At 36.9% G+C, this 15,275-nt stretch overlaps 2 protein-coding genes across 3 annotated transcripts; one reads left to right on the top strand and one right to left on the bottom strand.

The window, feature by feature from the left end:
* The first annotated feature begins 310 nt into the window (after positions 1-310).
* Positions 311-7,801, top strand: LOC107822894 (homeobox-leucine zipper protein REVOLUTA). Of its 2 annotated transcripts, none has more exons than XM_016649481.2 (19): positions 311-841; positions 1,429-1,672; positions 1,995-2,154; positions 2,522-2,607; positions 2,749-2,839; positions 2,945-3,040; positions 3,171-3,281; positions 3,374-3,457; positions 3,579-3,734; positions 3,824-3,898; positions 4,392-4,498; positions 4,611-4,785; positions 5,293-5,481; positions 5,596-5,676; positions 5,762-5,896; positions 6,023-6,357; positions 6,637-6,742; positions 7,155-7,304; positions 7,401-7,801. In XM_016649481.2, the coding sequence occupies exons 2-19, from the start codon at positions 1,440-1,442 to the stop codon at positions 7,548-7,550; spliced, it is 2,520 nt and encodes an 839-aa protein (XP_016504967.1). In that variant the 5' UTR covers positions 311-841; positions 1,429-1,439; the 3' UTR covers positions 7,551-7,801. The 2 variants fall into 2 exon arrangements, with proteins under 2 accessions (XP_016504967.1, XP_075078120.1); XM_075222019.1 differs by having other exon boundaries at positions 766-904.
* Positions 7,802-8,227: 426 nt separating this feature from the next.
* On the bottom strand, positions 8,228-15,066 carry LOC107822893 (CASP-like protein 5A2). Its single transcript, XM_016649480.2, has 3 exons — positions 14,569-15,066; positions 13,209-13,341; positions 8,228-8,607 (listed from the first exon to the last, which is right to left on the bottom strand). Exons 1-3 carry the CDS (start codon positions 14,778-14,780, stop codon positions 8,416-8,418), a joined length of 537 nt encoding a protein of 178 aa, XP_016504966.1. The 5' UTR covers positions 14,781-15,066; the 3' UTR covers positions 8,228-8,415.
* Positions 15,067-15,275: the final 209 nt, after the last annotated feature.

Genomic DNA, 15,275 nt, shown 5'->3' on the forward strand with positions numbered 1-15,275 from the left:
GACAAAAATGTCCTTTGAACTTTTCCCTTTTATGTTTATAGCTAGAATTCATGTTTATAGCTAGAAAAAATCATCCAAACAGTGGTGATCACATATTTTATTTTATTAAAAGGAAAAAGAAAAAGAAAAAGAAGTTGTATTATTATACTCTAGCAGATAACTGAATATTTATATTCGTACGTACCATATTGCAATTTTAATTAAATTATTAGTGAAGAAAAAGGACATAAAATAAAAGAAAACAGAAAAACACAAAGGCAAGAGCAACAGCAGCAGCATAAAAACACTGGCATTTTCGATTTGCGAGCTCATAAAGCTTTAAGTCAAGCAAATTCCCACATCACAGTCTCTCTCTCTCTCTCCATTTTCTTTTGCCCTTTTCTCACCCACCACTCTCACACACCTCTTCACCTCACCTTACACACACTAAAAAAACATCACTTCTCTCTGTCTCTCTCTCTAAAAAAAATTCTATCTTTTTGCTGTTCCAACATGTCTTTTAGAGTTTGTTTCAGTTTCAGATCTTAAGTGGGAGGTGTTATGCTTCTTCTTATATATTGAAGCTCAAGAAAACTAAGAAAACAGAGCAAATTTTTGCTTTCTTTTCTCCTACTTTTTGTGGGGGTAATTCTTGTTTTTGTAATCTCAAAGCTGGCTATTTTATGTATATACTGAAGGGGTTGTGGTGATTTGTTTGTCTACTTTAAGAAGGTGCCATCTTTTTCAGTAATATTTGGGTAAAGGTTCTCTTTTTTTGGCCTTACACGCGAAGATTCAGGCCTCTCTGAACGTGTCATTTGTTCTCTGTATTAAACACAGCTGGAGAAGTAATTACATCAAGGTAGAAAAAGGGGTTAAAGATTCCAAAGAATTGAGTGTTTGAAAAAAAAAACAGAGGGCTGAGGTAAAAAGTTGATGGTTTTAAAAAAAATAAATTAAATGATGATAGAGTTTGGAGCTTTATGTGAATGGAAATGGTGTTGTGTTTTTATCAAACACGAGTAGTTTACAGCTTATGTGAATTTGAAAGAGAGAGAGAATTTTTGTCTGTATTTATATCCTTTTCAGCCATATCTTTCGTTAGAGCAGTTTTGGCTGTACCTTAATTTGTAAGTTTTTAAGCGTGAAGTGTGTGTTTGAGCCTTCTGTTATAAGGGGCACAAAGTATAGAAACAACAAAAGGGGGCACCTAGGAATCTTCTGGCTCAATCAAGATCGTTCATTTAATCTTGTCTGAGATCACTAGAAAAAGAAAAAAAAAAGAGATAAAGATAAAGTCTTTGTTTCAGAGAATCTTAGTTCTCTGTGTTGATATATATAATAAAAGCTGTTTGCAGGGAATATATCTACTTGGGGGTGTTTTTATTTCTTAAAAGGGTGTTTGAAAATTTGGAAATCTTGATTTTTTTTTTGGTTTGGGATTTTGAGGTTTGAGGGCAATGGCTATGGTTGCACAGCAGCACAGGGAGAGTAGTAGTGGTAGTATTACAAAACATCTTGACAGTAGTGGAAAGTATGTCCGGTATACAGCTGAGCAAGTTGAGGCATTGGAGAGGGTTTATGCTGAGTGCCCTAAGCCTAGCTCCTTGCGCCGCCAACAATTGATCCGTGAATGCCCTATTCTGTCGAATATCGAGCCTAAGCAGATCAAAGTTTGGTTTCAAAACAGAAGGTACACTGCCCATTGTTCAATTTGGATTACTCCAATTTGGTTTCTTTTTTGTTCTTAAATGCATATATTTAGGTGTGTACTGCACTTGTGATCTTGGGCTCTAGTTTGTTTGGTACTGCTCAAATCTTGGATTAGTTAGATCAGTGATGGATGAAGTGGAATATATCACTGTCCTTCTAGTTTCCTAGGCTTGTCGATTGGGTTGTATGAGTTAACCGTGGGGCATTAAGTGAATCATGAATTGCATATGTAGTTTGATTTCTGTCTGTTGGGTAGTTGAGCTTAGATTTTGGAATAGAGGGTGAATATTGTATCATTTCAGGTGTCGAGAGAAGCAAAGGAAAGAGTCTTCTCGACTACAGACTGTAAATAGAAAGCTGTCTGCAATGAATAAACTATTGATGGAGGAGAATGATCGCTTGCAAAAACAGGTTTCGCAGCTTGTGTGTGAAAATGGCTTTATGCGGCAACAGTTGCATACTGTAAGTTAACATAATTTTTCCTTTATTATTTATGGTAAAAAACCTTTTTTTTCACTTAACGTATCTTGTCTTTTGTTTCTGATAAGCACTATGGATTTTAAGATTCCTGATATTCCACAGCTTATGGTAACATATTTTAAACAGTGTAAATTGTCTTTATTTTGATGACAGGTTTTAGGTCATTCTTATAGTTACGAAATGCATGACTAAATTTTGAATTCATCGTGTTTTTGCTTTCTATATTCTTCTACCCGCCCTTCTTGTTTTGCTGTGATATTGAACCAATGGACAAGAAACGGATGGCAGATATCTCCGGTGATCTTTTGTTCTGTAGGAATTAATTAGACTGTATTTGTGTTTTCTGCAGGCATCAGCGGCCACTACTGATGTAAGTTGTGAGTCAGTGGTTACCACCCCTCAGCATTCCCTCAGAGATGCTAACAACCCTGCTGGGTAATTAATTTCAAACTCCTATTTCTCCCACCCCTTCTGTCTATGGTGTTTATACATATTTATGTTATTTATTAAATGGCATAGACCACATTTTGAGGGGCTAATTTGTTTATCTCTAAGTCAAGTTTGTTCTCTCCGCAGACTGCTGTCGATTGCAGAGGAAACCTTAGCAGAGTTCCTTTCCAAGGCTACAGGAACTGCTGTTGATTGGGTCCCGATGCCTGGGATGAAGGTTTGAACTTTAGTCAATCCTTTTTTGTTTTAAAAAAAAATTCAGTATTGCCACGTGCCTCTTTGACTGGATAGCTAAAAAACTAAATTTTCATTCTATTGTCAGCCTGGTCCGGATTCAGTTGGGATTTTTGCCATCTCACACAGTTGTAGTGGAGTGGCAGCCCGAGCATGTGGTCTTGTTAGTTTAGAGCCGACAAAGGTAAGCAGTCTTGTGGAAAATTAATTTAAATGTAGTGCTGCTGCTCTATTACTAGTTTTGGTCCCTTGATGAGTGTACTAGATTATGCCAGTTTCTTCTAAGTACATATATTTTTGTCTAATATTTACAGATTGCTGAGATCCTCAAAGATCGATCTTCTTGGTTCCGAGATTGCCGGAACGTTGAAGTTTTCACAATGTTTTCTGCAGGAAATGGAACAATTGAACTTTTGTACACGCAGGTAATTAATTACTTTCTCATCAATCTTCACGTAGGCTTCTGATTGGAGAAGCTACAGCATTGAGGGGATTGTTGAAATCATTTTTTTTCCAGATATATGCTCCTACCACCTTGGCTCCTGCACGTGATTTTTGGACTCTGAGATACACAACCACCCTGGAGAATGGTAGCTTTGTGGTAAGCACATCCTTCACATTAGTGTGTCTTAGGATTAGCAATCTGGCCACTTTTGTACTTAGTTATGAATATTTTGCTGATAGTTTGTTGTATGTGCCCATCAATTCCTCCTCCCCGTAAGGTTTGTGAAAGATCCCTCTCTGGTACTGGAGCTGGGCCGAATGCTGCTTCTGCTTCCCAGTTTGTAAGAGCTCAAATGCTTCCGTCTGGATATCTAATCCGACCGTGTGACGGTGGAGGATCCATTATACATATTGTTGACCATCTGAATCTTGAGGTCAGATTGCACACTGTACTACCACTTCCCTTTCTTTTTAACTTGTTCTGTCTTGCAGCTGGACTTCACGGCATAATGTTTTTCTTCAGGCATGGAGTGCCCCTGAGATTTTGCGTCCACTTTATGAATCGTCAAAAGTTGTGGCACAGAAAATGACTATTGCGGTGAGTTGAACCCTTGGTTTTTATTAACTACTGGATGTTTAACAACCTTTTTGGTCTTCACAACTAGATCTCAATTTTTGTTCAGCTCTGAAGTAGATAGGATTGTACTTTCTGGACGAGCAGTTAGATATAGCCTGATATTTTTGTTTATTCTGTTAGAAGTTCCCAGCTTTAAAAATATAGAACACCTGACAAATCCTTAGTCTCTTAATGCACGTTATCGAGGATTTCTTCGTTATTCGAGTTTTCAAAGGTTCATTATTGTTTTCCTCATTGTGTTGCCATAAAAGTCTGCATGTGAAACATATAAGTAATGAAGAACCTTATGCTGTGAAGCACAGCATACTGTTAACTGCATTCGATGTTGCTTAATTCCAGAAGTTGCTCTGAGAATACTTACAGCCTTTTTTTATATTTTAAGTACTTGAGCAATTACCGTTACTTACCACAACAGCAAAAGAAATACTAATTATGGTTAGTTTTTGCTGTAAAGGCACTGCGATATGCAAGGCAAATAGCTCAGGAGACTAGTGGGGAGGTTGTATATGGTCTGGGAAGGCAACCTGCAGTTCTTCGAACATTTAGCCAGAGATTAAGCAGGTGCTGGTTATTGCTCTGATTGTTCTGTGCTTCGAGATATGATATGCCATAAAAGTAGACATACGAATCCTGAAGCGCAAGTATCATAATTAGGCTATTTTCTATATTGCAGAGGCTTCAATGATGCCATCAATGGATTCAGTGATGATGGCTGGTCATTGTTAAGTTCTGATGGTGGTGAAGATGTTATAGTTGCTGTCAATTCAAGGAAGAACATTGCCACCACTTCCGTTCCTCTTTCACCACTTGGAGGCATCCTTTGTGCCAAAGCATCAATGCTACTCCAGGTCAACAGATTAAGCTTTCTTGAACTAACTACAGATTTTCATTGGCCAACTACCTTTGCCTTGTTAATTCACTGAATAGGTCAAGTAATTCTAAAGACAAGTTTTGCAGTGCTCTTGTTGCCTTGTTAGTTCATAGCAAACAGAGTTGCAGCTGTTCAAAGTAGGATCATATATTGTGATACCTATTCAGTATCTGTATTAGATCTAGTATCACAAGACAAGTTTTCTTTACTGCTCTTGTTTCTTAGAAATTGGCTCTATACTCTTACTAAAAAAGAGCGATAATGGTAGATTTTGAAGTCGAGGAAAAATTAAAATCGTTCCGGATTGTTGCAGATTTTTATTATGCTTTCAATTTCTAATTCTAGGAAAGAATCAGGATTCCTGGAATATTAGAGAATATTACTCAGTGTTTTATAAAGCTATTTGTTTAATGCTCTGAGTAGGGCATCTTGCTATTAATTGGAAGAATGAGAATTGACTTTTAACTCTTTTGTTCGGTGGCAGAATGTTCCTCCTGCGGTACTGGTTCGATTTCTCAGGGAGCACCGTTCAGAGTGGGCGGACTTTAATGTTGATGCCTATGTAGCTTCCTCAATGAAATCTTGTTCATATGCATATCCTGGGGTGAGGCCTACCAGATTTACCGGAAGCCAGATAATAATGCCACTGGGCCACACAATAGAACATGAAGAGGTAAGCGGTTTGCAATTGCCCCAGTTCTCACTTATGTGTTATGGGGAATGCCTCGACATACATGAGCAAGAATTTGAGACTTGAGACTTCCTCTCACTTTATTTTGGTTTGCAGATGCTTGAAGTTATTAGATTGGAAGGGCACTCTATTGGCCAGGAAGATGCTTTTATGCCGAGAGATATTCACCTTCTCCAGGTACTTTTGCTTATACATTGATGTTTCGGTGTGTTGTATGTACATACATTGTTGAAGGATAATGCTAACAAACAGTTATTTCTAGATGTGTAGTGGAACCGATGAGAATGCTGTCGGAGCTTGTTCTGAACTAGTTTTTGCTGCAATTGATGAGATGTTTCCAGATGATGCACCCCTGTTGCCCTCCGGGTTTCGTATCATTCCTCTCGAGTCAAAATCAGTTGAGTAAAATATTTTGATTTTCAACTTCAAGCATTGAATTTGGCAAATCTATTGTTTACATGGATTTTTTTTTTTCTTTTCATTTTGCTCGATTTTGGAGCATAACCGGTGATTCTATTTTCAGAGCGATCCCCAGGATACATCGAATGCTCATAGAACACTGGATCTGGCATCAAGTCTTGAAGTTGGCCCAGCAACAAACCCTGCTACTGGAGATGTGGTCTCTGGCTACAGTGCACGATCTGTATTGACAATTGCTTTTCAATTTCCATTCGAGGACAATCTTCAGGATAATGTAGCTACCATGGCGCGCCAGTATGTTCGCAGTGTGGTTTCATCTGTCCAACGGGTTGCCATGGCAATATCTCCCGCAGGAGTGAATTCAACATTCGGGTCCAAGCTTTCTCCAGGCTCCCCTGAAGCTGTAACTTTGTCGCACTGGATCTGCCAGAGCTACAGGTAAAATGATTTCTCAACTATGGTGAAACCTTATTCTCTGCATTTCAGCTCAATATGGGGTTTATTGCTTTACATGTTCATACTGTCGTGCTTACAAGTCGATTCATTGCAAATCTCATTTACCACCAAGAGCGGAAGCAGTGTCGAGTGTGCATGTTGATCTTCAATTATTTTTTGAGAATTTTTCCTTTCTCAACATATTGAGAAAAATCAGATGGTCTTAGAAGTACTTTTCTGATTGTTAACATACCGTTTTCTTCTTTTGCATATAATATCCAGTTATCACATGGGGACAGAGTTGCTTCAAGCTGATTCGAGGGGCGATGAATCAGTGCTAAAGAATCTTTGGCAACATCAGGATGCTATTTTGTGCTGCTCATTGAAGGTATGAATTCTCTTATGAACTCATGTAAACAGCATATTACGGTTTGTTAGTAAAAAAATTGTAGGTTGTGTTGCGGTGAAACATGAACATATGCATAAAGAAAAATGTATTAACCTAGTAGTGTCATGACCCTAATTAATATTAGAATATGAAGGAGCTGGACAATGATATTAAGAAATAAGCTCGACTTAAATTATATTTGTGATGGTGATTTTTTATGGTGAAAATGTCATATCATGGGTGCATATTTGAACTACTTGTGATTGGCATTTTGATTGTCCTCATTTTGGTCCCTAGCATGCTTTTGACATGTCAACATGCATTGCTTTTGACCTATTCATCCGCCTTCTAGTCTTTTATCTTGTTAAATGAATGGCGTTAGTAAGTTGAATTTCTTTCTCTGCTGTTGCAGTCGCTGCCGGTTTTCATTTTTGCTAATAAGGCTGGGCTTGATATGCTGGAGACAACATTAGTTGCTTTGCAAGACATTACTCTAGATAGGATATTTGACGAATCTGGCCGGAAAGTGTTGTTCGCTGAATTTCCCAAGATCATGGATCAGGTATTTACAGCCGACTCTTAGTCTTTGCAGAACCGAGAAACCAAAGTTGAGGTCTTAACTCTTACTTTCTTCGATTCTGTTTATTCTTGATCATAGGGTTTCGCGTACCTGCCGGGTGGTATTTGCATGTCTGCAATGGGACGACATATTTCATATGAACAAGCTATTGCATGGAAAGTCTTTGCTTCTGAAGAAACTAGTGTCCACTGCTTAGCCTTCTCATTTATTAACTGGTCATTTGTTTAATGTTGCTGTCAAATCTCCTCTTTTTTTCCTTTTTGTTTTTTGACATCTTCCTCACAGAGGACACTGACAGACAGGAACACAGTTGAACGGAAAGATCTTGGGACCGATGAAAATTTTTGTAACTTGTGGGGCTCCTGTCTGTTTTGCCTTAATTTAATTAGACTAAATTTGTATTTTGCTTCCCGGATTCTTCATACTCTTGTGTAAATTTACTAGTGCAGCTTTTTTGAGTGCAGATGTTTGTTTCCAAATATTCGTTCACTGAATCATTTCAATTTAGCTCTAGTATTTGCAGTGAGAATCAAAAGTTTGTGATACTTTTTTGGTATATCAGCAGAGAAAACTTCTTTCAGCAACTTATCAATTTGATTGGCAATCCTATACGACTAAATAGACTCGATAAAGGCTGGTTGTGTGAATGTAAGATAATAAATTATATATACTACAGCAAGAGTTAAGGATGAAGTACAAAATAATGACAGCCTCTTCGATTGTTATTTTGAAACAAGTTTTAGGTGAAATATGTGTGCTTTTGGACTTGAATCTAAATGTTACGTTTGAATAACGTCGGAACAAACTCCAAATGTGCTAGGAAGAGTGCCCACGTGATGTCAAAGATTCAAGAGTGCCTACTATAGTTTTTGCACAATCCTGCACATATAATAGCAGCAAGCATATCACAACACAAGTTTGCGCATTGACCTGCTTTACACAATTTGTATTTACACACTGCAGCAGCAATTGTATGTTTCTTGGACATTGATCATCTAGACAAACATTTGCAATATCAGAACAAAAAGCAGTTCTTTCCAAAAATGTTCGGACATTGTTTGAGTATTTCCTTGAGAACCATTCTTCTTCCTCTTCACCGGGATGCAAGTGACCAAAAATTTATGAGAAATGATGGCATAGCACAGAACCAGCTAAGAAAAGCCATGGCAGTAGCTGTCTCAAACTCTATGCAGTGATTCTGAGAGCAGACACCAAGGTCATTGCCAATCAGTACAGTAATGCCAGCAGAAGCACAGGCTGCAGCAAACGTGAGGGTAGAAGTGACCTGCAAGAAAGCTGATATTTTTACAAGGAGATGAATGGAAAGGAGTCGTGAAGCTATTCAGATGCTTCAGGATGAGCTTATATACACCTTGCGTTAAATGCACAAAGTTGAATGTGGCGCACACATATTCCGAAAAAGTTTATAATAATGGAGTAAAAGGAAGAGACAAAATCAAGAAGTGCAAAATGGAGATAGGTACATGGGATTTGCTGTTATAATAAACACCAACTCTGGTTATCAAGAAATAATAAACTCTTAACTCCAGATTATGAGATATTTAAAAGATGATAGAGCTTTTTTAACTTTGCTACAAGGTAATTTCCACATCAAATTATAAGGGTTGTGGAGACCAGGTTAAAAACACCAATTTCATGTCTGACCTCACAGACCTTGAGGGATCAGCGATGGATCAGAAATGCCCAAGAATACATCAAAAAGTAGCAAAATCTCCTACAAAATGAACAGAATGAGGATGAAAGTTCCCGGGTAACCGAGCTAAAAGGGCTCAAAAAACTGTTTCAGTTATTGCACTGAAGTTGTCCAAGCTGTGATTAAGTCTTACATAAGCTGTGTCACTCTCTTTAGGGACAAGTGATTTACTTCTGGATCCCTAGCCATTTCTATCATAACTCTTTCATGCAAGAGTTTATCACTCTATTCATAAATAATTTTGCAGTCAATTTTATTCCGAATAGAAACATAGCGAGACTATATTTACATTAGCCAATTTAAAGTCCCAAATGAGCCATGACATATATCAATAAGCATATTAAACTTGGAGAGAGAACGAAAGAGGGCCTGCTGCCAAAGTTTACTTGCAAAGAGGAAATTTTAGAGGAAAAGTCATATTTACTAATTCTCTAATACCATTTAAATTCACTTTTAAACAATTACCATGAGTAGCCCAAATCATTGATTACGTTTAACTGCGCATCTTCCATATCTTTTTGAGCTCCTTAATTGGCTATTGCCTATTGAAAAATTCATATACCACAAGTATACGACCAACTTTACTGTTGCAGTTAAATACTTGCTTATGCAGCTCTCCAGGATATGCATCCTAGATTCTAATTTATCTATATCTCCCAAATGGAAAGGCAACCAAGAGAATGTGACCATCTTAAACGTAAAGGGTAACTAATTTTAATATTTCCTTGCTGAGTTTACAGTAAAAAAGTTAGGCAACTGAACTTCTCTATTTTTTTTTTCTGTAAATACTCTATGGATAGACCATCTTACTCCCTTCTTCCACTATCCTTTTTAGTGCACCCCCAAAAGATTGAAACATTTCTATTTACAAAAACTACCTCCCAACACTATCCTTTTCCTTAATTAATGCTCATTTCTGCCAAGAGTGAGCCATCAGCATTCATGATGAAGTATATCATGATAGAAAGACAATGCTGGCAACTTGCATTTGTTTTACTTATGCGTCTATACACAGGGGCGGATGTAGTTCATTACCGACGGGTTCAATTGAACCCATAACTTTTGACGCAGAGTAAAAATCATAACTTTAAAAATATAATAGGTTCAATGCTAAAAACTTTAAAAGTTGAACCCATAGGATTTAAATCCTGGATCCGCCTCTGTCTATACATTTCAAAAATTCACTTTCCAATAAAACTACCTCATAATATGGAAGTGACCGAGTACTAAAGGTCATAAGTTTATATGAATTCAAGTTCATGAAATACTCTTAACAGCTAGCCAAGTTAGCAAAGGCTATGCCCTACTTCTTGAGTTGTCACCCACGTTTTATGAGTTTCTCATAGTTGCATCATCACAGTGCCTAGAGGGGATATGTACCAACTTAATCTTACCAATTAGTCTAAAGAAAATAATTTGACATGTATTTGTGCAAGACGTTGAAGCAAGCTGATAGAGGTTGTATAATGGCACAAAAACCAATGAAGGCCATTAATTTTTTAATCCAATATATATTTTTAGAATCCCTAAAAAAAATGCTTGGAATGGCATTTCTTAAAGTATTTAGTAAGCATACAATGAGGTTTCTAAGAAATTAATCATCTCTCTCATGGCATTATATATTACACAACCTTCCCTAAAATTTTGATACCTATACGAGACCCTCTGAATGGGTCAAAAACTGAATAACTCGAGAAACAACAAAGAAATAGGTAGTACTTTTTCTTATCGTACCTTATAAAAAAGAAATAATTAATTTTCAAACTTTATGCCATAAAGGATGCCCTATCCATCACTGGTTTACTCATGAGACCAAGCAAGTGGAATAATCCAAAGAAAGAGGGGTGAGGGAGACTCCTAATTTTTTGCTCCATTTAGATTTGTAAATGCATTTTAATTCCCTCATCCTAATTGTTTGCTTCATTACGATATAGTTAATAAACGCATTTTAATAAAATTAGTAGAAATGCATATTTCCAGGTGATTGTTTTGTATTAACCAAACATAATAAATAAGGATATTAACAAAATCTCTAGTACATATTGCAAGATCCATTAAATTGGATGGAGGAAGTATGCCGATCACTTCACAAACTATTGACAGTCTTTTACTATTTGGAAGGACCAAATTTGCACATAGTGTACAAAGTTTTGTGATTAAATGCATTAAATTGGTATAATATATTTGGATCTTAAGTCATTCAATTCACTGCAAAACTCGTGAAATTGTGACCTTGGACCTTAAATAGGAACAGAAGGACGAAAGGCCAGCGGAAATTCTGTTAAATACATGGTCATTATGGACAAGAGAAAATAGGTATGGTCATTGCACAGAATTACTCCATGAGTAGATGTGAATATTGACAGTTAATATGCAAGGAATTGTGTTAAATCCAGCACAAGCTTCCCCACTTTTGAGCTAGTCAATTTTCCGGCACTTCTTCCATACTAGTGGAGGTAACGCCCGTGCTGCGCACGGGCGCACGGGCCCAATATTACAATTTTAAAATGAAGAATTAATCTAAATAGCCATTCACTCAATCACGTGAACAAAAAATAGCTAGCATATATCATGTATAATATGTATCTAACCGTACATAATTAGTGCATAATCTATGTATACCGACTCGGAAAATAAACAATAAATTGGTTGATTAGTTGTATAAAGATCCCTACGAAAAGTGTGGTTGAAGTACTCAAATATTTTAATCAATCTTTTCAAGTGTTTAAGGGAAATTCTGCAGAAGGAAAAAAAGATCCAGCTATTAAGATTAACATCATTTTTCTGTAGTAGGGGACACAATCAAACGAAAGAGCATTAAAACTCAATTCTAAGAAGAAATTAACGACACTCTAACCGTAATGAAATGTTGCGTTAGTATTGAGCTAGGGATTGGTTTATAGTATACTTATTTTTTTTCCCTGCTATTTTTACTTTTTAATTTCCATGGATATTCCTTTTAAATAAAATATGTTAACGTTAGGTCTCTGACCATCCTATATTCCCTTTTAACCCTATATATTTAAGGCTTTTCAGTAAATTGATACTACTTGACAGGCATTAATCAGCTACCTGTTTAACTTGATTTAGGAAAATCTTACATGTAGCTGAAATTTTCGTATTTCGTTTAAGTATGAGAAATGGATTTATAAGGAAAAGTGGGTCCCACATTAAAAAAACATGTGCAGAACGATGTTATATGAGAGTTACTGTATGTGCAAAAGTTCAATGGGACCGATGGTTTTATACTATGCATGTCCGGAAGGATTCCCGTGTGAACAAGTGTTAGTGTGGGTTCCACTTTTTATCCTAGGGATACCGATAAAATTAGACATGCCCACACAGTACACCACCAAGTACAACAGATTAAAGCACAAAAATCAGGAAATCACTAAAATGCCCCAGGTGGGAAACAGGGATATCAACTAAGAGCACCCTGCTTCACCACCTTCTACGGCACTTTTTATATAGTAAAACACATAAGAGTTGAAAACCAAAAATTGGCCCTGGATAACTTATACCCAAGCTTCGTGTTCCAAAGATTACTAGGTAGGCAATTAGGGCATAATATCTATGGAAACCTAGCTAATTTCTTTGTTAAAAAAAAGGGTAAAGAAAACTAATCAAACATTCTAAACAACAACTGAGTAGTTAAAAAAAGGTCATTTTGCATAAACAGGAAGTTACACACACACACACACACACACACACACACACACACACACACACATATATATATATATATATATATATATATATATATATATATATATATATATATATATATATATATATATTGCAATTGCAAGGTGGAACTAAACCAGAAACACATAAGCAAAAGTCATATCTTTCCATGCCAATCGCAAGCTGGAAAGTTTTTTAATTCCATATTATACTTATCAAACGAAAGGAAGCCACGGCACTCATATATTTGGATCAATTGCAATAGCTAGCTTTTGTGCCAAGTCCTTGCACGTCTGATTGTATCAGTCTCTATGCAAAAGCTATCAATTCTCTACGCTAGATTCTTTTTTGTGTCTCACATAGAAATCAGAATGTTTGTCAAGTTCACATACATCTTCTTTATGGTACAAGCATACTACAATAAACCCCTTCATTTTTTAATTAGCTCAGTTACATTAACATGTTCAAGTGGTTGTTTTGAAACTTACCCCATCACCAACTGCAAATAAGCTCACAATCTGAGAACTTTGCAAGCACCGTCCAACAAGAAGAGCATAGATGTCAAGAACTCCTAGAGACAAGCTCCATAAGCTCTGCAAGCCAGCAGCAGCAACAAGGTAACTGGGAAACCAGATCAGACGAATAATTCATTATAAAGCAAAACAACATCCAAGTAACCATGTACTTGCTTAAAGGGCCCAAAGATATAGACTTATGAAGATAGAAGCCAAAATATGAAATACCATCTAAAAGAAAAGAGTTGTTAGATTTCCTTCATTCAAGTTTACAGAGGACGTCCTAATTTTTAAGAAAGAGGTGATGAATTATTGTCAGCATTTGCAGCTCCAATTGGTTGACTTAAAGTAGATGAAAATATCACATGATTGTCTAGCATGTTTAGGCAATACAGGATCTATGTTAACTACAGAATGAACAAAATCTAGCTGATTCGAATGGCCATCCGATGAGATAATGTGACAGAAATCAATTTTATGAAACAAGCAAGGTCCCTTACAATATACAAAATCTTTATTTGATCTTCAAATTTTACAGATAAGGACAACCATACTCTGCCGGCAAATTATCTGTTCCTTCTAGGAGGATATTTATCATATTTTCACAGCACCATCTATTACAAACTAATATCCTCTGGCATACACTTGTGAGGAAATATTCATTTTAATAAATAAGCTGGGTATCACCTTTATAATGGGGATTTGAACCTGAGAGGCTAAGACCTCTTGGTCTCCACTCCACAAATACCACATTGACTTGCTAACTAATAGATCGATACTTCCTATAACAATTATAGGCTTTGTAGGCTGGAAATTTTTGCATATAAAGTGGAGAATAACACATGCTCCACCAGAATTCCACTACCCCATCTCCAAGCAAAATGAGAAGAAAAAAAATGGTACAACTGAACCTGCATATTTTTATGACTTTCTTATTCTACCAGGCACAATTGTTCTATATATATTATACACCACATATCACATACTTTATAAAACAACAGCAACAACAACTACGCCTTGGTCACAAACAAGTTGAGGTCAATCCTCACTAACAAACATTACTCCATTTAAACTCATTTCATGCCAATATTATGCAAATACATATCACATACTTTATGATCATCTAAAATCAGCACATTCTAATTCATTTTATTGACAATTTGAACTGAAACATCCAGTAAGTTTAGCTGGAAAACCCCAAACTCAGCGATAAAACATAACACTCCAATATGAACTCAATAATACTACTAGCATTCGCAATCCGCCTTAATTAAGCATCTAATTAATACACGATCATCAAAATATGATTGAAACAGAAATTTTAAAAAATTACCAGAAAGCAGTGACGGAAGGAAAATCACCGGTGGTAGCCATGACGCAAAGAGCGACAACAGCAAACACGAACTGCGCGAACCGTAAGAAGAATCCGCCGATCGTGCCAGGCATGCCTTGTACATCCTTCATCCTCACTCTTGGCACGTTCGCTGCCTCCGTTTGAAGTGGCGGCGCGTCGACAGGATGCACTGACGCGTGGCTCACACTCATTTCTAATTCTCTCTGTATGTACTTTTGTCCTCAACAGCAAGTTCAATCAGTTCACTTTTTCTGCTACAACTGAATCATCTCAAATTTGCTTAATTACTTGTGCGATCCACAAGTTCGATTGGAGAGATCCGGAGTTGATGAATTCTCCGGCCGGATACGGAACCCTAGGTCCGGTGCAGATTGATCGGAGCACTGACCGTGGAAGCGAGTCAAGCGAGGGATGTATGTCACCTGGAAAGTGATGAACTATTGGTCAGATGTGTTGGAAGCCGTATGCCCGAAGCTAACTGTAATATCTTACTCCACCTTGCTTTTATTACAGTACTTTTTTCCTTTTTTTACTGGAAAGTTTTGTATTTCGATTTACTGCTTTCTGTTAATCCACGTTTTCTTTTACTCTTTTCCCTTTTTAACTTTCTACTCCACCTAAGGAGTTTATTTCTGTGTTTTCATTTATCCTTCAAATGACTTGGGTCCTATCACCTATGTGTTCCA

Source organism: Nicotiana tabacum, chromosome 9, assembly GCF_000715075.1.
Source record: "Nicotiana tabacum cultivar K326 chromosome 9, ASM71507v2, whole genome shotgun sequence".
NCBI lineage: Eukaryota > Viridiplantae > Streptophyta > Magnoliopsida > Solanales > Solanaceae > Nicotiana > Nicotiana tabacum.